This window comes from Leopardus geoffroyi, chromosome A2 (assembly GCF_018350155.1).
Source record: "Leopardus geoffroyi isolate Oge1 chromosome A2, O.geoffroyi_Oge1_pat1.0, whole genome shotgun sequence".
Classification (NCBI taxonomy): domain Eukaryota; kingdom Metazoa; phylum Chordata; class Mammalia; order Carnivora; family Felidae; genus Leopardus; species Leopardus geoffroyi.
This window is the reverse complement of record NC_059331.1, coordinates 139,039,386-139,063,086: the sequence shown is the minus strand read 5'-3', so window position 1 is coordinate 139,063,086 and position 23,701 is coordinate 139,039,386. Positions and strand designations below refer to the sequence as shown.

General features: G+C 36.9%; 1 protein-coding gene across 7 annotated transcripts in view; it reads right to left on the bottom strand.

The window, feature by feature from the left end:
• CPED1 (cadherin like and PC-esterase domain containing 1) overlaps positions 1-23,701 on the bottom strand; it is a 282,494-nt gene that overhangs the window by 215,589 nt on the left and 43,204 nt on the right. For 5 of the 7 annotated variants that reach the window (XM_045495428.1, XM_045495426.1, XM_045495429.1 and 2 more), the window contains 2 exons: positions 8,481-8,587; positions 2,319-2,394 (listed from right to left, as the gene is read on the bottom strand). The exons of the other annotated variants lie outside the window; for them this stretch is intronic. In XM_045495428.1, the coding sequence (XP_045351384.1) occupies positions 2,319-2,394; positions 8,481-8,587 (183 nt within the window). The remainder of the gene's footprint in view (positions 1-2,318; positions 2,395-8,480; positions 8,588-23,701) is intronic. 7 annotated transcript variants of the gene reach the window in all.

The following is a 23,701-nucleotide window of genomic DNA, read 5'->3' as shown; positions in this document are numbered from 1 at the left end:
AGAGAGGGAGGCAAACCATATGAGACTCTTAAACACAGAGAACAAACTGAGGGTTGCTGTAGGGGGAGGTGAAAATGGGTGATGGCCATTGAGGAGGGCACTTGTTGGGATGGGCACTGGGTGTTGTATATAAGTGATGAATCACGGGATTCTACTCCCAAAGCCAAGAGCACATGTATACACTATATGCTAGCTAACTTGACAATAAATTATATTTTTTTTAAAAAAGGAAATGTAAGTAGCAACAAAGAAAAACATACTTTAATAATATGTAGGCTCTGTTAAAAATATAAACAAAAATTTTTTTAAAATTCCCTAAAGGATTCCTAGATACTTCCTAATAATATATTAATGGAAATAATTACTTTACTTGCATCTCACAAAAACATTACATTTTTTAAAATAAAATAAAAACTACCCAGCTGAAGTTTACGGAAACAAAATAAAACAAAACTTAGAGATTATGGAGGCAGTTACAATTGCCACATAAAACAGTAACTATAAAACCAAGTTTATGCGACTATTATTTATCTTAGGCAAGTATCTTAAATCGAAAGTTGAATTTTTGATTCATTTTTACTACATTTTAATCCTTAATAAATGACAGCAGAAGACTAGTCTTTACGATGGGACATACCAATGTGGCTTATCTTTGGTATGGAAGCAGAAACCCCATGGAAAACCCAATGGGATAAGATATCAGTTTTCTGATTCCACCAGAACACAAATTAAATTTTTAAAAATAGAATTGAAGCTATGCAGATCTAAATTTTAATTACATAGTGAAATACTTTCTAGGGGCATAAGCTGTATAGCATGAAATAGGTTTTAAACAAGAAATCTGAGAAACCCTTTCACTGATGGGTTTTAAAGTAAGCTATAATTTGATCTATGAAGACTCATAGACCATCTGATTTTTCTTTCATCCTGGGAATCTATGAGGAAAAGATATGGTAATTTTTGTCCCAAATTACTAATGTTGTCAAGGCATAGAATTTACTCATTCAGTATCCTGTGTAAAACAGGCAAATTCAGGGAATTTCAAAAAAAAAAAAAGGAAATAGATTTATTGAGATCAGAATTAATCATGAAGAAATACATATATTTTTAAAACCTCAAGTTTTATATAATTAAGAAGTATTATAATAATTGCTTTTAAAATAAAACAAGAAAGAAGACATCCGGATTCCAACAGGCACATGAAAAGATGCTCAACGTCGCTCCTCATCAGGGAAATACAAATCAAAACCACACTCAGATATCACCTCACGCCAGTCAGAGTGGCCAAAATGAACAAATCAGGAGACGATAGATGCTGGAGAGGATGTGGAGAAACGGGAACCCTCTTGCACTGTTGGTGGGAATGCAAATTGGTGCAGCCGCTCTGGAAAGCAGTGTGGAGGTTCCTCAGAAAATTAAAAATAGACCTACCCTATGACCCAGCAGTAGCACTGCTAGGAATTTACCCAAGGGATACAGGAGTACTGATGCATAGGGGCACTTGTACCCAATGTTTACAGCAGCACTCTCAACAATAGCCAAATTATGGAAAGAGCCTAAATGTCCATCCACTGATGAGTGGATAAAGAAATTGTGGTTTATATACACAATGAAGTACTACGTGGCAATGAGAAAGAACGAAATATGGCCCTTTGTAGCAACGTGGATGGAATTGGAGAGTGTTATGCTAAGTGAAATAAGCCATACAGAAAAAGACAGATACCATATGGTTTCACTCTTATGTGGATCCTGAGAAACTTAACAGAAACCCATGGGGGAGGGGAAGGAAAAAAAAAAAGAGGTTAGAGTGGGAGAGAGCCAAAGCATAGGAGACTGTTAAAAACTGAGAACAAACTGAGGGTTGATGGGGGGTGGGAGGGAGGGGAGGGTGGGTGATGGGTATTGAGGAGGGCATCTTTTGGGATGAGCACTGGGTGTTGTATGGAAACCAATTTGACAATAAATTTCATATACTGAAAAAAAATAAAAGTGGGTTTTAAAAATAAAAAATAAAATAAAAATAAAAAAATAAAATAAAACAAGAATGATTTTAAAGAAAAACACAAAGGAAGAAGGGAATATTCACCTTAAAAGTTAGAAGGCAAAACTAAAAGAAAGAATACCAACGTTGTGTTTGTATTCCTTTTTATCAGGGTCTCCCCATGGGCAAAAACCTTGTGGATTCTGGAAGATTTGTGATAGTGAAATGATAGACAGAGGAGCTAAATGTATGGATCTGAGATCTCATTATTTGGTATCTGCTAAAGCAGGCTACATATCTCACATGTTTATGCATAAGGGGGCAAACTAAAGATTACCTGGAAATCTTCTAATTATTTGACATAATCCTTCTTTACTGCAAAGCTGATGCTGTATTTCTGGTAATATGTTTACCTGCAAGGAATGAAAAAGCTTCTAGTGAGTTAGGCATTCATAAATGCTAAAGCAAAGAAAATGCAAAAACTCACAGGGTATAGATGTGAACTACTGTGTACTCCATCCACACCCTACCTTCAAATCTCTGAAAGTCAACATTTAAATCCAGAATAATAAAATGGTTTATTCGATAACATCAAACAAAAACTTGCCCTTAGAAATTTGAGAATATTTTTGAAAACCTTGATATATTTCAAAACCATGATATGTGCTAAAACTAAAAGGAAATAGATACATTCTTATGGTAAACAGAAGAACACAAATAACTTGACAGTTGCAAATTTTGCTTTGGCAGAAAATAGCACCAACCATACCTCAACTAAACTCTGAAGTTCCAAAGGCCCTCGCTGATTTAAATCACAGACATTTAGTGGGAAATTCAGTGCTAATCCTGTTTCGAAATTTAATATGTAATCTTCCCTTCATATTGAAGGGCATTATTGCTTCCAGATATAAAATCCAGTCACTGCAAAATTCTATTCTTAAAAAAAAAATTGTTCTTAGAAAGCTTCATAGAAGTTATCATAAATTCAAATATACGTTTTAACTTATAAAGAAAAGACACAGACAAGCTTAATCTGTCCTTCTCTTCTGAATTCATAGACTGATTATCTAGGTATTATCAACTAAATTCCAAAAATAATGCCTCAAATGGCAAAGCCTTGTTAAAACCAACAGAAAGAGATCAGGGTAAATTAGCTTGAAAATCAGGTTCATTTTTGTGAAATTATTGAATACTTTCCAACTCACTCTAAACTGATCAAGTATTGTAGTTTCTCCACTGTGTTCTACTGACAAGGCTATATGAAAATAACTCAGCTGCAGTTGGAGAACCAGAAACATGAGTTACAGTCCTACTTAGGACAGTTAACAGAATCGTAACTTTGAGCACATCACTTTTGCTTCTCGTTTTCAATTTCTACATTTGTAAAATAAAGCACTTAGAGCTTTTGGTCTCTGAGTTCCACTGCTTCTCTAAGATTTTTATGAAGTAGTAATTCAATCATCAGTTGTAGTTTTACAAAGAAATGATTCTCTTAAAGTGCTTTGAAATAGTGTGTTGATTAAACATCCTCCAACCCTTTGATGGGGGCCGGGAAAATGGGAGATGTGTATTGAGGAGGGCACTTGTTGGGATGGGCACTGGGTGTTGTATGTACGTGATGAATCAGAGAACAGACTTCTGAAGCCAAGACTACACTGTATGTTAGCTAACTTGACAACAAATTAAAAACAAAACAAAAAGCAAAAAACATTCTCCAACTCCTGCAATCCCGTTAACTCTATTCATTTATTCAGCAAACAGTAAACTTCAGCCCACGTTGTGTATAAATGAAGCCAGGGCTTCAGCAGAACCAGCTCCTGTGAATCTGCAGGAACAACATTGTTAAATACTCGAGTTTGAAAGTCTCCAAAGATAACAAAGTCTGAGTCACTTACATTCTTAGGGCACAGGGCGTGGGGGCAAAGGCTAGAAGTATAGTACACTTCAGATTTTAGGCATGTCTACTTTCTCAAATTTAAAAATGATAAGGTTCAGAGACTAAAAGTGGAAAACAAAGAAGGGTTTTCAGAAAGTCCTTAAGGTCATAATTCAGACTTCCTAAGAAAGGGTGGAGGGAAGAAGCAGAATACTGCAAAAGTATGGAGAAACTATAATAAAGGTTTTTTGTTTGTTTGTTTTAGATTTTTGTTTGTTAAAGATAATAGACAGAAGAAGTTTTCTAAATTAGATCGTCAAAAGCTTTAAAGGTCAATACACTTGAACCATTTTCCCCACCCCAGGCAAAATCACTCAGTTGCTACTGACTAAATAGAAACTTTAATAGAAGGACCCAGAAAGAAAAGTAGCTTTAAGTATCATTTTTTAAAATGCTTATTTATTTTTGAGAGAGAGTGTGTGCGTGGAGAAGGGGCAGAGAGAGAAGGAGACACAGATTCCGAAGCAGGCTCCAGGTTCTGAGCTGGCAGCACAGAGCCCCATGCAGGTTCAAACCCAAGAACCATGAGATCATGACCTGAGCCGAAGTCAGAGGTTTAACTGACTGAGCCACCCAGGGTGAGTAGGTAAGTATCATTAAAGGTTATGTATTGACAAGGTCCAGATTAAAACTTTCTTGCACTTTTTGAAGAGCTCACAGCAAAAGTGCTATTATGCCAGATGGTCAGCACTGGTATATCCTGGATGAGCTGTCCCATCCTTTACAAATTGAAAGAAGAGTCCCAGTCAATGGGCAACCATAACTGAACTAATGGGCCAGAAGAATTTGCAAAGATGCTGCAAAGACAGAGTACAGCTTGCATAGATTTCAGACACAAGTGCAGGTTGTTGGGTCTTATCAGAGAGGTGACTTTCTATATGAGACCTTCAGTCAGAAGAATGAACTGACCCAGGATCAGCAAAGCATTCGCTTCAAGAAAGCAGAGCCAAGCCAAGGGAAGCAACTGCTCCCAGGCTTCCGCTTTCTACTTTCCCTTCCTCCACCCAGTGACCTCTACCGTGTTCCCTCCTCCAAAGCACATCTTTAGAATACACAGAGTCTCAGCAGATGACATAACCGAGGTGACACGTGACACCAGAAATACCATTTCCGTTTGACTCTGTGTAATAGCACCAACCTGGGCAGTTAAACCGAATAACTTGGCACAAAGAAAGAAACATATTCAAAGGCTATGGGTCATATAGCCATAACAAATCAACTATATTACATGTATTCCATGTATTTTTATTGTTAAACCTAATAATGCTCTTCTATATCCTCATGCTTGGTTTTTATTTTTTTTATGTGCATCATAAAATATGTAAGATTTCCATCATTGTCAAAAGGAACATCATCAATGACATTTTATTTGGATTAGCTGACTTCAACCCCACCAGGGTGGTACATTTGTTACTCTTAAAGAGTCTACACTGTACATCATTATCACCCTAATAATTATTTTCAATATACACTGATTTTGCATTGGGTTTGAGTGCTTTACGTACACTTATATGTGTGTGTATGTTTTATATAAGCTGCTATTTTTCTTGACATAAAACTTCCATATCTTTGAAAGGGTTAGAATACATAAGGGAAATGATAAAGATAATGATGTTTGGGCCCTGGGATATTTCTGAGATCAAACTGAGAAAAAGGAAATGTGCATTTAGAAAGATTTCAATCCCCACATACCTTCCACAATCCTAATCTGTGAGTATTCCACATCTAAATTGTTTCTATTACAGATTATGAGAAGCAAGAGTAAAAAAAAAAATCATTCTTATTTTGAGACAAAGTTCAATATGAACAACAGTATATCAATTATAAACATTTATTTTTTTTTTTTTTTAATTTTTTTTTTTTCAACGTTTATTTATTTTTGGGACAGAGAGAGACAGAGCATGAACGGGGGAGGGGCAGAGAGAGAGGGAGACACAGAATCGGAAACAGGCTCCAGGCTCTGAGCCATCAGCCCAGAGCCTGACGCGGGGCTCGAACTCCCGGACCGGGAGATCGTGACCTGGCTGAAGTCAGACGCTTAACCGACTGCGCCACCCAGGCGCCCCTCAATTATAAACATTTAGAACGTGTTTATAAACTAAAACTAAAACTACAGTAATACGATTAACTCATTAAGGAGAGACATTTGAGTTGGACTATTTATAACTACAAAGTGTGGAAGAAAGAACCCAGGGGAAAAAATTGGGACGGGTCATTCATGAATACCGAGAGTAACACAAACTTCACAGCAATATCTTTTTCTTCTCTTTCTCTTCATTAGGTCTGTACATTCTCTATTTTATCAGAACTCAGATGTTCTCTGGAAGCTGTTCAGTATCATTCACAAGGAAGAGAACTAATGACAAGAAGAGTCATTATCCCCTTGTCTCTCCCATGCAATTATCATTCCATCAAATTCATCTGAAAATGTGTTCAAATGCTTTATAATAAGAGCCATTTCAGTATTTCTCAGTGCTCTGGGTACTAAAAACAGCATACTGTTTTAGGGACTGCTAATCCTACAAACATTTAGAGCTAGAAATGAATCCCTCTGCTCTTGAAACAGTAGAACCTTTCTGTTAAAGGTGAAATACAGTCCCAGTTACTAAACTTAGTGTTACCCCAAATAGTGGACCTCACTTCACTTTCTGCATCACATGGACCAATACAGTTTTAAAATCATGTTACTCTCCTTCTGACTAGAGAGACTCCAGGCCACTCATTTTTTATAACAAATCTTATGATCACTTTCATTAAGCACTTAGATTCCAAAGCTCTCATGTGATTAGTAATCCTAATTTGAGCAGAGGCCCTTTTCTTTGTTCATCTAAGAATCCCAACAAATCTGAAGCAACTTCTGTTTTGAATATTTATGTTTACATACATAAGTCACGGTTCATAAAGCTTCAACTTATTCATGCTCCAAAGTGACAGTTATCTAATATGTATCATTTAGAACTTATGCATTCTTTAAGAATCTTCATGAGAATAGGCTGTAAATGCTGTCCTAAATATTTATTTAGAAAAATTTTATAGTGATGTAGTTAGGAAGACAAAATTTGTAGTCAAACTGCCTGAGTTTGAATCCTGGTTGCTTCATTTATTATCTATGAGGACTTAGGAAATTCTCTCAATTTTTCTGTGCTTCAGTCTCCTATGTGTAAAGAATGAGCAGAAATATGTGAACACTTGGAATGATGCGTGGCACCAACAGGAGGCCTTGGCAAGAGTTTGGGGGGTAGTAAAGAGAGGTTGAGTACTCATCTCCCTGGCTTCCTCTCTGCAGGCTTATGATTTGGCAATGACTACATTCCCCTACTTTATAGCTCCTTTCCAGCGACCCCTCTTTTTTGGCTCCAGCTCTCATTAGGCTTTGCTAACCATTCCCTCTATAAACCCTTCTTCAGACCAAGGGTGGTAAAACTTTATGATGCTGCTGGTCCCTGGGTGCCTCTAATCTTTTGTTTTGTTTTTTTTTCCCCCAATCTTTTTAATTACATTCTCTCTAATCTTGTTTCTCTTATCTTGGCAAAACCTCAGTAAATAGCTCTTTCATTGGTTTCCCTTCAGTTAAGTCCTTTCAAGTATGGAATTTGTCTCCTGCTTGGAGGTTGACCAATACTCACAGGGAAGAAAACTGTAGGCTTTACCTTATAGTTGATGTAAAGCCATTCAAGATTTAAGTATAGGACTAACTAGGTTAGCTCAGAATTTTGTATTTTTTTTCCTGATAACTTTGGGCAGGATGGATTTCAGGGGCAGAACACTTGCTTCAGAAAAAGCGGTAAAGAGGATTCTGTAATAACCTGGTAAGATATGGTGACTATCTTGCCAGAATAAAAGTAGTGAGCATGGATATTTGAGAAATAATATACTTGAGAAGTATTTAGGGGTTAAATTCCTTAGCACTAGTAATTGATAGAATGTAGACCACAAAGGAGAGGAAGGGATCAGAGGTGAAGGCCAGATTTCCACCTTAGGGAGTGACAGTGGTTGCTCCTGCTTGTGACCAATATAACAGAAGTTCTACAGAGCTACTGAATGCAAGAGTGGAAGTGGATTTACTGGGGAACATACGAGTGAGTTTTCCCCATGGTGACTCTGAGGTGTCTGTGTGATATAAAAGTGATGTTCAGCAGGCATTATACACACGAGCCTGATGCCAGGGAAGGTGCTTGAATTTTAGATGTACTTTTGGGAATCATCAACAACCTTGGGAGTGGTGTTGAGGAACACAGGACTCTAAAGTATGAGCAGACAAAAGGTGGCTATGAAGAAAACAGAGAAGGAATGGCCAAAGATGGAAAAGAAGAGCAAAAATAATGTTCTCGACCCAAAGGCCAATGGAGTCAGGAGGTACAAGGAGGAAGGACGTATCAAGATTGTCAACTGCAGATATATCAAATGATCAGTGTAGCTACTGTAATATTATTTCACTACTGAGAAATAGCTGTAAGTTTTGATGCTTTTTTCACATTAAAAAAATACCATGGACCAAGATATGCTGCTGTTAATATCCAAGGGCTGTTAAAATCTGTAACCATTTTGAAAAAAAAAATTTACCTTTTGATGTAAACCTAACTGGCACATGTCTTCCTTGGATATGCAAGGTTTTCCACCAGCTTTCCTAGAAGACAGGCAAATGAGCAGATCCCAAGAGCCCAAATCACCTAATGGCAAAAGAATATTGAAAAACAAATATTTTTTTATCAGATTTATGAAGGCACCATTCTTAGATTTAAGAATGCTATTATTTAAATTATAAAACACAAGTAACAATGATTCTGAATATGTTTAAAAGTCAATATTCAAAGTAACTGAAATTCAACTTTTTTAATTTAGAAACATTTTTATATTTACTATTGTATCTTAGGGAAAATTCAATTATCTAACGCAATGTCATAAAATTCCTAAAAGTCTAAAATTTAAATGTTTTAAGCCACTAATTTTATAAATTCGCAAAGTCTTATTTGGAGATTGGGAGGAAAGATGGTTATAAAGTCTTTTAAGATAATAGACGATGGTTGCAAAATCAAATAATGATAAGAAGTCAAAACACAAAGATTTTGTTCTAGGCTTTGATATCACCATTACTTTTCACAAATCTTAAACATCAGATATACTTTTATAAGATTTCTTCCAAAGAAAAAGTTGCAGTATACTGAAAATAAAATTCAATGAAAATTCTAAAAAACAGTTTTTGTCTAAAAGGAATTTGTGGTCTAGTTATCAACAGCAGAATTGAGCTCAAAATACAGAGTATAACATGGACTGAAGCAAATAATATTTCAGCTATTTACCAAGGACAAAGTCCTTTGCCAATAAGTCCTAGTAACTTGCCAAAATAATCTCAGAAGAGTGCATTCTTGCATAATACTTGAACATTTGAAAATTAACATTTGTGTGTTATGAGTTTGTTTTCTCTTAGTCTCTCTGATTTATTTATATGTTTTTATCAACATGTCTTGCATATAATTGGTGCTTTAAAAATATTTGATAAATGAATGAATAACTAGCCCCAGGACAGAGTGGTAAACATGTTACTTCAAAGGCATATAGAAATAGGTATCTCAAAAATAACCAGGCAAAAAAGAACACTAAAGAATGTATGAAAGGATTGATATTACTTGTGAAACTTCCTCCATTTTGGGTGGAAATCTACTTTAAAAAAAATCAAGCAATTTCTGTACGCATGGCTTCTGGAGTTAAACAATCCTGAGATCATATTCCTTCGGTAACTATTTATGCCAGATCTCACAAGTCACCTCTTGCATTAGGTATTAGTGGCTTCTACAAAGCCTGAAAATAACCAAATCCTGTCTTTAAAAATTTCCCGAAAGAATTTCATACTTGAGGGGCGCTTGGATGGCTCAGTCAGTCAAGCATCTGACTTCAGCTCAGGTCATGATCTCGCAGTCTGTGAGTTCGAGTCTTGGGTCGGGCTCTGTGCTGACAGCTCAGAGCCTGGAGCCTGTTTCGGATTCTGTGTCTCCCTCTCTCTCTCTGTCCCTCCCCCACTCGTGCTCTGTCTCTCTTGCTCTCAAATATAAATAAAACATTAAAAAATTTTTTTAATAAAAAAAAGAATTTCTCACTTGAACGCATAATGCTTTCAAAGAAGGACTTTATGGGGAAAAAAAAGATTGATAACGAAGACTGATCTATGACAATTAGGAATGAAATTTCACTCTGCACTAATCAAGTCCTTTACCATTTGACAAGCTCTGTGCTGTCTGGGCTATTGATTCCTCTGTAATTGTCCTGTTCCTAGAAGAGAAACCTCTCTGCCAAACAAAGGGATCCAGACAATTGAACTCAAGTTAAGCTCTTGTCTCTTGTTGCGTGATGTATCTCAAGATGCTGGAATATAGTGCAATAGTTCAAAGGGACATGGAGAAATGATACAGGTGATTTGGGGATGAGAGAAATCTCTCCATCTAGTAGCCATTCGGCATTAGACTTGGAAGGTCCATGCATCCTCACTTTGAAGGAAACTCTAAATGGATTTCTTGAGCCAAAACCAAATACTCTGTGATGATTCCAATACCTTATTTAAAATGTGCACCTGGCACTTTCAGCCAAAACCTTTTGATACGGATTCAAAAGGGAAAAAACAAAGATGGTTCCATTTTATATTATTTCTAGCCCAGGAAACACTAAAACCTAGAAGAAACATCCTGACATAATATACTCAACCAAATATTTTAAGAAGACAAAGATATGCAAAGAGAGGACTTCAAATCATGTACTGTATTGCAAAAATGAACTACTGGGACCTCATCAAAATAAAAAGCTTCTGCACAGTGAAGGAAACAATCAGCAAAACTAAAAGGGAACCGACAGAATGGGAGAAGATATTTGCAAATGATATAACAGATAAAGGGTTAGTATCCAAAATCTATAAATAACTTATCAAACTCAACACCCAAAAAACAAATAATTCAGTGAAGAAATGGGCAAAAGACATGAATAGACACTTCTCTAAAGAAGACATCCAGATGACCGACACATGAAAAAATGCTCAACATCACTCATCATCAGGGAAAGACAAATCAAAACCACAATGAGATACCACCTCACACCTGTTAGAATGGCTAACATTAACAAGTCAGGCAACGACAGATGTTGGCAAGGATGTGGAGAAAGAGGATCTCTTTTTGTATTGTTGGTGGCAATGCAAGCTGGTGCAGCCACTCTGGAAAACCGTATGGAGGTTCCTCAAAAAACTAAAAATAGAACTACCCTAGGACCCAGGAATTGCACTACTAGGCATTTATCCACAGGATACAGGTGTGCTGTTTCAAAGGGACACACGCACCCCCATGTTTATAGCAGCACTATCAACAATAGCCAAAGTATGGAACGAGCCCAAATGTCCATTGATGGATGAATGGCTAAAGAAAATGTGGTATATATAGGTATATATATATATATATATATATATATATATATATATATATATATACAACAGAGTATTACTCAGCAATCAAAAAGAATAAACTCTTGCCATTTGCAACTACATGGATGGAACTGGAGAGTATTATGCTAAGTGAAAGAAGTCAGTCAGAGAAAGACAAATATCATATGACTTCACTCATATGAGGACTTTAAGAGACAAAACAGATGAACATAAGGGAGGGGAAGCAAAACTAATATAAAAACAGGGGAAGGGGACAAAACAGAAGAGACTCATAAATATGGAGAACAAACTGAGGGTTACGGGAGGGGTTACGGGAGGGGGGATGGGCTAAATGGGTAACTAAGGAATCTACTCCTGAAATCATTGTTGCACTATATGCTAACTAATTTGGATGTAAATTTTAAAAAATAAAAAATAAAATTAGAAAAAATCATGGACTGTATTGTTTAGGCATTAAAAACACAGTACATTTCATTTTCCTCCAAGTCTGATGCAAGCTCCCCTTCACTACCCAAGACATACACACAATTTCTGGATTTGATTAAGACATATAGGGGCGCCTGGGTGGCGCAGTCGGTTAAGCGTCCGACCTCAGCCAGGTCACGATCTCGCGATCCGTGAGTTCGAGCCCCGCGTCCGGCTCTGGGCTGATGGCTCAGAGCCTGGAGCCTGTTTCCGATTCTGTGTCTCCCTCTCTCTCTGCGCCTCCCCCGTTCATGCTCTGTCTTTCTCTGTCCCAAAAATAAATAAACGTTGAAAAAAAAAAAAGACATATATATTTAAGCCATAAATGTTTAAAATGGGAAGACATGTTTAAATAATTCGAAGTACTTAATTTATTTATTTTATTTATTTATTTATTTTTAATTTTTTTTTCAACGTTTATTTATTTTTGGGACAGAGAGAGACAGAGCATGAACGGGGCAGGGGCAGAGAGAGAGGGAGACACAGAATCGGAAACAGGCTCCAGGCTCTGAGCCATCAGCCCAGAGCCTGACGCGGGGCTCGAACTCACGGACCGCGAGATCGTGACCTGGCTGAAGTCGGACGCTTAACCGACTGCGCCACCCAGGCGCCCCCGAAGTATTTAATTTATAAATAACCTCCTATGAGCAGGACATTGTACTAGAATTATGAATGTAAACAGAAAAAAAAAAAAAAGTGGTCACTGACCTCGGCAATCTTTGAGAGACCTGAGCACTAAAAAGAATTTAGGATAACTTGTAAAGTGCTACAGTTTCTTGACATTCATAAGGGTTACCCCGTACCTCTCAAAAATATTTAACGAATATTTTAAATTTAAAATTAAAATTTCAAAAATATTTTATAGCACATAAATTTCCTCTTAAAATGAAAGTAAAGTATAACCAAAAATTTCAAGTAATCTCTTCATACACTTCTTGCCTAATTCTTTGCCACCACAATCTGAAAAATGTTGATTGTTTCCACTCAAAATTCTTACGGATACCCTCCCTGACTCCTACCTCAAACTTCCTAAACTCTACCTCCTAGTTAAATCTTGAGTAGACCTTTTCACTTTCTCTTCATTTCTATCTCCAACCTTAAAAGCCAACACTGTCCCCTGATTCCCACAACCCTTTTTAAAGCAAAGCTTTTATTTGTTGCATGAATGGCACTATGTACTCAAACTTGGTTTAAAAAAAACCCAAAAGCCACACTGAAATCTGGAAATTGGGTACAGACATAAGCACATTCACCAGCTAAGTAAATCACATTCATAAGTCAACTTGGAGCATTTGGGAAACAGATTTGTGCCTCAGCAAAATTACACATTGCAAGTATTGTGGAGCTTTGGGGCCATGCTCAACTAGCTGAAAGCATGAGCATTTAGTAGGCAAACGCCCAGGATGTACAACAGAGATTGTAGACTGCAGGCACACAGGGAGAGTCAAACGGCATGTGGGGTGCATTTGGCCTGCACAATTTTTGTTTTGTTTACATTTTAAATTTTAAGTATTTGCCAAAATGCAAATGTCAGCATAATTCATATAAAAGTCCAGATTTCTGCCTTCATTTGAAAACTTGGAGGCTGTGGTAATACTGGGTCCATATCCTATAAGGCAGCCACTGACTGGAGTGGAGTACAGCCTCCCGAATTTTCTCCAGTTTACCATGTGGGTCCCCCAGGCCCTAACTGCCTGGGCTGTGCCTCTAGTAGGCAAACCAGTCCTAAACCTGGTATAAAACACCGTGTGTCCGTTTTGCATGAATTGCCCATTCAGCAAGTTGATGTTCCAGGCTTTAGCTTTCAGTGAATTAGAGTTGTTCATTAGGTAAATTGGTCTTGTTAAGATGACTGTGGGCAAATTGATATTTGGTCAGTTGGTCTTATAAGGATGTCTGAACACACCCTTTGATCTCCAGATCCGGCCATGCTCTCCCACAAGGTTGAGCAAGGTCATTTCAACTCCGGAGACATTTTATTGGCTGTGTTAAAGTTGGTAAGAATTGACGTGTGGTCTCTTAGAGTAATTCTTTTTCTCAGGAGCCTGGAAAAATCGGGAGAGGCCTATGGAAATCTTTTTCACTTATGTCTTCTCTCTCCAGTTGAACTGATAGAGTGACCCAGGTACCACTCCTAGGTGGGCCTGATCCCTTCTCTTTCTCACCCACAGTCTCTCTTTGGACTCTTTTAAGACATTCAGCCTGTCTCAGGACTGTTGCCATAGTTAGAAGCAGCCCAAGACAGGCTTCTTTTTTTTTTTTTTTTTTTTTTTTTTTTTTTTTTTTTTGGCATTAGGGCAAACATTCTTTATGTTGGCCTTACTTGATGTACTTCTTCTGTCCCTAGAAGGTTGACATTAGAGTGTAAGAGTGGAGAAGTCAGATGTGGATTTGAAAAAAAACAGGCAAAGCTGCCCTTGGCCAACCTGGATGGTGGTTTCTTAGGTTTCCCTGGCAGACAGAACAGGAGACCTTTATGTGATTCAGCCTAGCTCCTTAGAATATTGCATTAGGATTTGGGTGCCAAAGCCACACTAATAAATAAATACATAAATAGTAGTAGTAGTAATGATATCAACAGTACATCTTTCTTGACCACTTACAGTAAGCCAAGTACTGCTCCAAGTATTTGTGTTAATTCATTTATTCCACACAATATCCTCCCGGATATGATTATTCTGTTTTTGAAAAGCACAGTAAGGTTAAATAACTTGCTCAAACTCATCATCTAGTCATCTAGTTAGTGGTGGGAAGAGAATTCGAACACAGAAGTTTAGCTCTAAGGGTTCATAACCATTATATCATCATCACTTTAAAAACCAGGGAGGCAATAGATAATACCTTATATATTTTAATTTATGCAGAACTTCTAACAACATTATGGGATATAAGCAATTATTCCATACTCTTTATGAGAGAGGGTACTGAGACAAAGAGGAATTATATAGGTTTGGTATTTTTTCCAACTACTGTCCAGCGCATCTATTTTCCTTTGGGACCTCAGAGGGAAAAAGGAGTATAACAAGTATCTTGGGTATTCCTAGACCCTCACCCAGCAACAGTGCCCCCAAACATTATTAGCTACCACTGGTAATTGAGAAGTAAGTGCTTTGATCTTTAAAAGGAAGGAATATTCAACTGCACATGTACTCAGAAACCATAAATATTAACTTGGCTACCACCTACTTTTGAAAAGAAATCTCCAAAAGTTTCTTAGATTTTTAGATGATTAAAATGATTTATTTTGCAGTCACAAAGCAGCCAGAGCAAGACTAGCTCCCAGATTAGACTAGCCAAGCCCATAAATAGAGAGGTCACAGGACATTGTTCTAGGAAAACAGGATGTGGATGTTCTGTTCTCCATCTCATAATCACAAAAACATGAAAAATCTATAGGCTTCTCCCCATAAACTGTGGAACAAAGTTGCTGATCATACCACACTATCATGCCTCCTAGTGTTGGCTCGGGTAGCAATGAAGACTCCCCGGACAATTTTGGGAGTTGTCTGGGTCCGGATTTATTAATTCAGACGTAAACAACTACTGACTTTAGTTTTTATCTTTCTCTACTTGTTCTCGGGAACCAAGTAACATCTCAGTGTTAAAAGTAAGAGCTATTTTTAAAGGTTCTGTTCTTGTTTCTGTTTTAATCAAGCATCTGCCCTATGGAGCAAGGGCTGACTCTAGAATATTTCCAGTCCCTCATAGGCAGGCTGCCATGTAAAGCAAACAATCATTTCCTGGCTCACAAATGATCTCCCTCATTGATAGAGTCTACCAGATCAGTTACTCGATCCAGAGAACAACAGACAGCTCTGCGATATCATCATTCATATACATGCTGTTTATTCTCAAGGAATGACAATTTTTATTTTCTGGCACACTATATACAAATCTCAGAATATTAAGTCTATTCCTGCTTTATTTTTCTTTGCAGCATTTATCATCATCTGACAGATTATGTATCTCTTGTCTATTTATTTATTGCCTGCCTCTTCCCCTTAGAATGTGAGCTCCATGAGGGCAGGACTGTGTCTATTTTGTTCACTGCTATGTCCTTAGTATCTACAACAGTGGTTGGGATTTCAGAAACAGCCGCTATAGATTTGTGAGATCCGTAGTGAATACACAATTGAATGTGAGCAACAGATCAACAATTAAAACTCAATCAAAAGCCAGTACATTGTAAAAATTAAAAATGGAGGCAGTGAGGACAATTTTAAAGTACTTTTACAAAGAGGACCTAAAGATATATTTCAGTTCTTAGTTAAGGATGAGAGAAGTAAGCCTATGAAAATAAAATAACCATTCCTAGCATTTGAAGAAATTATAAAAACAAAGCAGATTCCTAGCGCTTTACTTAGTGGAAACTTTTTTGTGAACACATACATCAAATTGAAGCAGAAAAGATTTATGAAGTCTGACTTGGAAAATAAACTTGTCCAAAAGCTTCCAAGATACATAGCTACAAAAGCCAAGCCTCATTTACTTATTCACAGTGTTAGACTATTATATTCCATAAGGATACAAGTACAGTGATTTCCTAAAATGTGTGGGGTTCTTTTTTTTTTTTTGCATGAAATATACAAAATGTTTAATTTTAAACAATACATAATATTCCTTTATAATATAACATAAGAATATTTCATATATTCACAGTTCTATCTGTATACTCTTTTTCTGTTCACCACTAGACTGTGAGATTCTTGCTGAATAACAAAGTCTTATTTTCTCTGTACCCATCCTTTATCAGAATTAGTAAATAATGTGACATTTCATTAATATATTATCAACTTATTGATGAAAAATTAGATTCTATGCTTGATAACCCCATAAGTTTGTTTGGATATAAACTAGCCACTGCAAATACCTGTATCTTTTCCTGAATCTTTCAAATTGCATTAACCAGTTCCTTTAACTGTATTCTTATACAGAACAGCAACCCAGGACCCATAGTAAAATTTATTCACAGCTGTTCTTTAAGGACAAAAACTATTCACGTTCTTGTATCTAACACAGATTATAGTAGACACTTAGATGTTTATTGGATTCAATATGGAAATTTTCAGAATTTAAGAGAAATTATATATACAGAATCTTTAGATCTTCAATAAATTATACAACATAGTCACAAAATCTAATTAAAGTTTCTTACCCCAAAAATCTGGTCATGGATTTTTGCTTATGCTACCTCTGGCTCCTTACCCTTTAAGGGCTGATGATAAAAACTTTGTGTTTTACCACAGAGAAACTCTAAGCCATTCTCCCCTGGGTTTTCTAAATCCACACTAGAAATCAAGCTTTCCTATTCTACTATCTACCCTCTTTCTGCCCCATGAGAGGTTGTGAAAATCAATGAGATCATTTCCGTGAGGAGTTTTGAGGTCCTGAAATTCTTCTGCTCAACTCATAAGCTTAAGAAACCAATATCATGCTTAAATTTTTGCAAAAGTTTAAGACTCCCGTCCTGAAGAAACTTGTCATAAAGAAGAGTTTGAAAGGATGGGGTTCCTGGGTGGCACAGCCAGTTAAGCCTCCGACTCTTGATTTTGGCTCAGGTCATGATCTCACTGTTTGTGAGATCAAGCCCCACGTCAGGCTCTGTGTTGACAGTGTGGAGTCTGCTTGTGATTCTCTCTTCCCCCCTCTGCCTTTCACCCACATGCATGCATGCATTCTCTCTCTCTCTCTCTCTCTCTCCCTCCCTCCCTCCCTCAAATAAACATTTTTTAAAAGAAGAGTTTTAAAGGAAATAGATCAGTTTATTCCTATGAAATACATTCAAGAAATATTTACTTTAGAAGGTTTGCTGAAGTTCCTTCATATTTTTTTAATTAAAAAAATTTTTTTTAATGTTTGTTTATTTTTGAGACAGAGAGAGACAGAGCGTGAGCAGGGGAGGGGCAGAGAGAGAGGGAGACAGAATCCAAAGCAGGATCCAGGCTCTGAGCCGTCAGCGCAGAGCCCAATGCGGGGCTCGAACACACAAACCGCAAGATCATGACCTGAGCCGAAGTTGGACGCTTAACCAACTGAGCCACCCAGGCACCCCACATATTTTTAAAAATATTTTTAAAGATTTTCATGGCACTTCTGTAAGTGTGCTAGTGAAGTGTACTGAATGTGTGTTTAAACTTTCACCGCTTTCAAGACTGTTGTCTGTCTGGGATAAAACTCTCATTATAGCATTTTACCAAATTTCTAAATGTCTGGAATCCTCACCAGCTTAGAAGACCTTAAAAGAATGAACAGTGCAGCAATTAAAAAAAATAAGACTACACCTAGTGCCTAGATACTGGTTTCTAACATCATTCTGCAATAAAAGGAACCATAGCTCCTTGAAGAAATGGCTTATTCAAGAGGCTGGATTCGTAAATATAGAAGACGATACTAGAGCATCATTGTACCAGAAAGTAAGGAAGAGCTCAAAACAAATAAGTAAACAAATGAAAGCAATGATGGAAGTATGTGACAGGGACATGGGAACCAATGGTCAAAACTGGAGTGATTTCAGCAACAGAATAAGTAATATTGGATTATAACTGAAAGTATAAAGTAACTATCCATTAGTCCATGCTGATATAAACAAATTATCTGAATTAACAAATAAATGGGGATGAAGAGACAAACCATGTGAGTAGAAAAATACCAAATAATTTATGTAGCTACTCCAAACTCAAGGAGGTGGAGCACAACTTCTTGGTCCTTCTCTGGGAGCCGAACATAATGACATCCTTCCAAAGAGTACAGTATGGAAAGGGGAAGGAAAAGAGCGACAACGGAAAACCTGACAAACCAGTCAAGGGATCAAGGTTAACACCAACAGCTATGAGGCAGGTTGATAATATATACCCTTGATATGAAGTGATGAGAATGATGTTTTACCTCTGTGGTCTTACTCCTGCAAACCATAATTCCAGTCTAATCATGGGGAAAACATCAGGCAAATCCCAGTAGAGAAAGATCAAAGTACCTGACCAGTCCTCAGAGCTGCCAAGGTCATCAAAAACAGAAAGTCTGAGAAACTGTGAAGCCTAAGAGAAGCCTAAGGAGACATGATGGCTAAATGTAATGTGATATCCTCATGGGACTTCAGAACAGAAGAAGGACATTATGTAGAAAAACAAGAAAATCTGAATAAAATATGGACTTCAGTATTTAAAAAAGCAGAATAAATAAATCCTCCAGAGGAAATAAGATGATTATTAAGTATGTGGATGTAGGCATAAACTAGGCATAAACTCTCACATACTAATTATACATCTTCCTAAGGGTTTTATACTCAGGATGTTGTATTACAAATCCAGTCAGCACTACAATGCTGAAAGTGAAAAGTTTTTATTTTTTATGTGAGATGCATTCTCTGGTAATACAAACTCCAATGGTATTTAAAATATAGAGGGCTGAAAAAATAGATCAAGTTTGGGTTTTGGGAGCCTCCTGTTAATACATGCAGCTCTCCAAATTCCTCGCCTTTCTTTGCATTTGTTACTATTTCTCTCTAAAGTCAAATCCTTTGGTGATTTTATTTACATCCATTGCTTTAGCTATTGCTTCTTTGCATTGACTCCCAAAGTTACATTTCTCTACCTTTCTCATGTTTCAGAGAGGCGTTTCCAGTTACATTCTAGAACAAATGCCCTGCTGAACAAGTACAAATCTGAACCCATTATCTCTGGCCAAAATCTTGTCCTTCCTTCCACTTTTCTTATTACCAAAGGTGTAGCCTCTATTTCTCCCTCAAGCTGGAAAGCATAAGGTCGTCTTCAACATGTACCTGTCTCTCAATCCCACATCCCATTCATTTCCAATTCCCATCAATTTTAAATTTGAACTTCTTAAATAACTTCCTGACTTTTCCAAATTCTACCACATTCCCTAAATCTAAGATTTCATCTTCTCTGCAAAGTTTCCTAGTCTCCCTACTTATAACTTTTTCCTTCTCTAACCCACTTCCCCCCTACAGTCAGAGTCATCCTCTAGAAACATCTTATTGCCAGCCCATCGCAGATCAAGTTCCTTAGCAATACAACCTAGACTCTTTACATCTGCCCTAACCTAGTCTTCTAGTCAATCTAGTCTTGTCAAGGCAGCCCCTGACTTCCTCTTCCACCACATCAACCCCTTGTTGGTCCCTGAGACTCCAAGCACTTACAGACCTGTGTGTCTCTGGCATGCAGCTCATGCGGTTGAACCTCTTCCTTCAAAAATCTACTTGAGAGCTCATTGTTACCTACCAAGTATTCTACTTGCACACCTGCCAAGATCCCCACACTCAGAATTGGCAACTTTTTCTGTTCTGGAATATTTTATTTGCAGAATATTTTATTACAGTTCTGGAATATTTTATTACAGTTAAACATGGGCATCCTTACTACTCAACAGTGGTCCTTGGCCCTACAACATTGTCATCAGCTGAAAGCTTGTTAGAAATGAAACATTTCAGCCCCCAAATTAGACCTTACCAAATCAGAATTTGTCAATAACAGGATCCCCAGGTAATCTAAATGTGCCTGTAAATTTGAGAAGCACTCATATACAACTATGCCCTATAGTTCCTTGAAAGGTCTCACTCATCTTTGAAATTCTGTCTGTCCCAACAATGCCAGCCTTAGCATCCTACCCTTCATTCTTGTTTAATAACCATGTATTGAATATAACTTGAGTATCTAGTGTCAATAACTTGATGCCTGACTATAATGTCCTACTGGTAATACTTGTTATGAGGTTAGAGCTTTACATTAAGTTCTTTTTTAAATTTTTTAAAATGTTTATTTATTTTTGAGAGAGAAAGAGATAGAGCATGAGCCGGGGAGGCAGAGAGAGAGGGAGACACAGAATCTGAAGCAGGCTCCAGGCTCTAAGCTGTCAACACAGAGCCCAACACGGGGCTCGAACTCACAAACCACGGGATCATGACCTAAGCCAAGTTGGACACTTGACTGACTGAGCCACCCAGGCACCCACACATTGAGTTCTTTTATTACTTGAGTACTTGACATGAGTTTTTGACAGACATTCCTTATACTTAATTCCACATTATGGAACAGGAGGTTTTAGTGTATAATTAGCATTGTGACACTTCATTTAACCAAATATCATTTTTTCTTCCGGTTTTATTAAAAATCACTTTGCATGACTTCTTTAAAATGCAGTGAATGCAAGCTAGTCATGTCTGGTTTAACATTTTTTAATAAGGCACTGGGGACTATGAACAATGTGAGAGGGCGGAGGGAGTCATCGATTTAAAATTTACTCTACGAACAATTCCACACTAATTCAGCACAGATGAGAACTAAGGCTTGAGAAACTATAATCCACTAACATGAGAAAAAGAATCCACTCCCTCAATGGCTTATTACTTAATGCAATAAGTATTTTAAGATTACATATCTCCTACTCATAATGCACTATTTTCCATCTCTTTGGAGATGTATTTAACCCAATCATAGATTTCTGTAAGATATTTATAGGGCAAGTCTTATCTTCCATTTTCAAATCAAGCAATAGATAATCTAGTGAGCTCATTCACGGCCATTCCAAAAAGTAGTTGTAATAATAATACTAACACTTAGGGAATGTTAGGAGGATTAAAGGAATTAATATTTGTAAAGTGCTTAGAACAGTGCCTGGTATATGATGAGCTTTATATTAGTATTTGTTTAATGAATAAATAGGTGAGTGGTAGGTATACATGGGCAGATAAATTCTAGATCTAGATGATGAACTTATTTCAAGAAACAAAATGCAACATCTTCTATGTGTCTTGTAGATTATTATTTAAGGCTTCTGTATAGAGCAATGTAAGTGTAATTTAGAGAACACAGGGAATAACCTTCTCTCCCAGCTCCTGGCTACCCCTTTTATGCTGCTTCAATAGGCCTTCTTACCATAGGAGGAAAGGCATTCATTGGTGGCTTCAATCTAAGGAAAAGAGAGGACCTCATTAGTAGTAGGTCCCAGTTAAAATTCAAGCACATTATCTAGAAAGGGGCTCAGCAGTTTTCTCTCCTTGACACTGTGCATTTGCTAAAACAGGTGACACCTTGAGCCTTAAAACTAATGATGAAGGAATGTACATTCTCCTGAGTGAGTAGCAACAAGGCCCAAGTGGTAGGTGTGACCTGACCACCTAGGCCAACTCCTCTGACTCCCTGAAGTACGTGCTTTGGGTAAGGAGGGACCTGGCTAGTGGGTAAACTGGGCTATCGCCTAAGACAATTTTCATCCACTTCACAATTTTCGGAAAATTGGCCCTGCTCCTAGAAGCCAAAAGGATATTGGAAATGTCTCCTGAGGCTAATAATTCTGTTATCCATGAGATGAAGAATATTTAGGTCAATGTGAAGCTTTGCCAAGTACTGTTACAGTGTACCATTCTTTTAAAGTGACTTGTTCTTACGCATTTAAGAGGTATAATTTATCCCAGATATTTTAACAGAATTCTGCAAAATCATAGTTTCCTCTTATCTCAAACACTAATTTTCCACCTCTCTGGAGATGCTTGGAACATAATTTGCTATTTTTCTCTCTAATTATTTACTACTCAAAATTCATACAGTAATCTCATTTCCTTTATTTTAATTGTCCTTATGTAAAATCATTCTCTCTGCTCCACTGACATTGTTAATTTTAAGATTTATGTACATATTTGATTACGTTTTGATGCTGTGACTTCTATCAAATTGATTCTCAAAAATATTGCTATCTTAAAAAGTATTTGTATTTTAAATTTTATAGATTTTTCCAGATTGCTTTCCAAAAGAAAACTACAACATTTCAGATTTCTGCAAGCAAGGTATGAGAGCTTCCACTCCCAGAATTCCTACCAGCAATAAGTGATATCACCAATTTTGGATTTTGTCAGTTCTATGAATGTAAAGTGATATTCTATGCTTTAAATTGTCTTTCAGTAAACTTTTCTTAATTTCGTGATCTTTTCTTCTTCGTTGTACCACTTGGATTTGCTTTCTATAAACGTCTCTTTTTTTAATTTTATGTTCTAGGTAATCTCTACACCCTATTTTATTTTCTAGGTAAGTTACAACCCTGAAATCAAGAGTCACATACTCTACCACCTGCATGGGCCAGGTGCCCCCTCTATAAATTTCTTATTTATATGCATTGTATAAAAAAGTTTTACACGTAAAAATGAAGCAAAATAGACAACATTTAGCATAAGAAAAAGAATTGTATTTGATGTGCAAGTAAAACTTCCTTTTTAGTAAAAAATTAAACTGATGTGTCATTTTTAATCTCATCATATTAAAAAACATGTTAACATGTATTTGCTAAAGATCATGAACTAGCACTGGTGATGAAAGTAAAAACAGGAGCCAACCTTTTGTGGAGAAATTTGGCAAGGAGAACCCCAGTTTTAATATTTTCACCCATCCATACAATAATTGAGTTTCACACTAAAATCTCCAAAATTTAATCTAAATAAATATCGTAGCAAAGTTGTATTGCATAGCAATTAGTTGAAACGATTCTAAATACCTATTAAGAAGGACTTAGTTAAACTATCGGGGCATTCCTTTCCATATAATAAAATACTAAAAAGAACGAAGCAAAGGAAATTTCCATATACTTTCCAGAAACGACTTTGATATCGCAGTTAAAGACTCAAGTTTGGAGAGAGACAGCCCAGGGCCAAACCTCAGCTGTCCCATTTATGAGACTCCTTACTCAGTTCCTCACTTACGAAACAGAAATACCTACCTATGGACTATGAGTGAGAATTCAATGAGTTAATGCATGTAAAGGACATATCACAAAAAAAAAAAATTAAAAAATGCAGTGCATATCACAGTGCATTTAGTTAGTAATCAAAAAAAGACAAACTTAAAACTACTGATATTAAAATTTTTAAATTATGTTGATATTGCAAAGCTTTTAT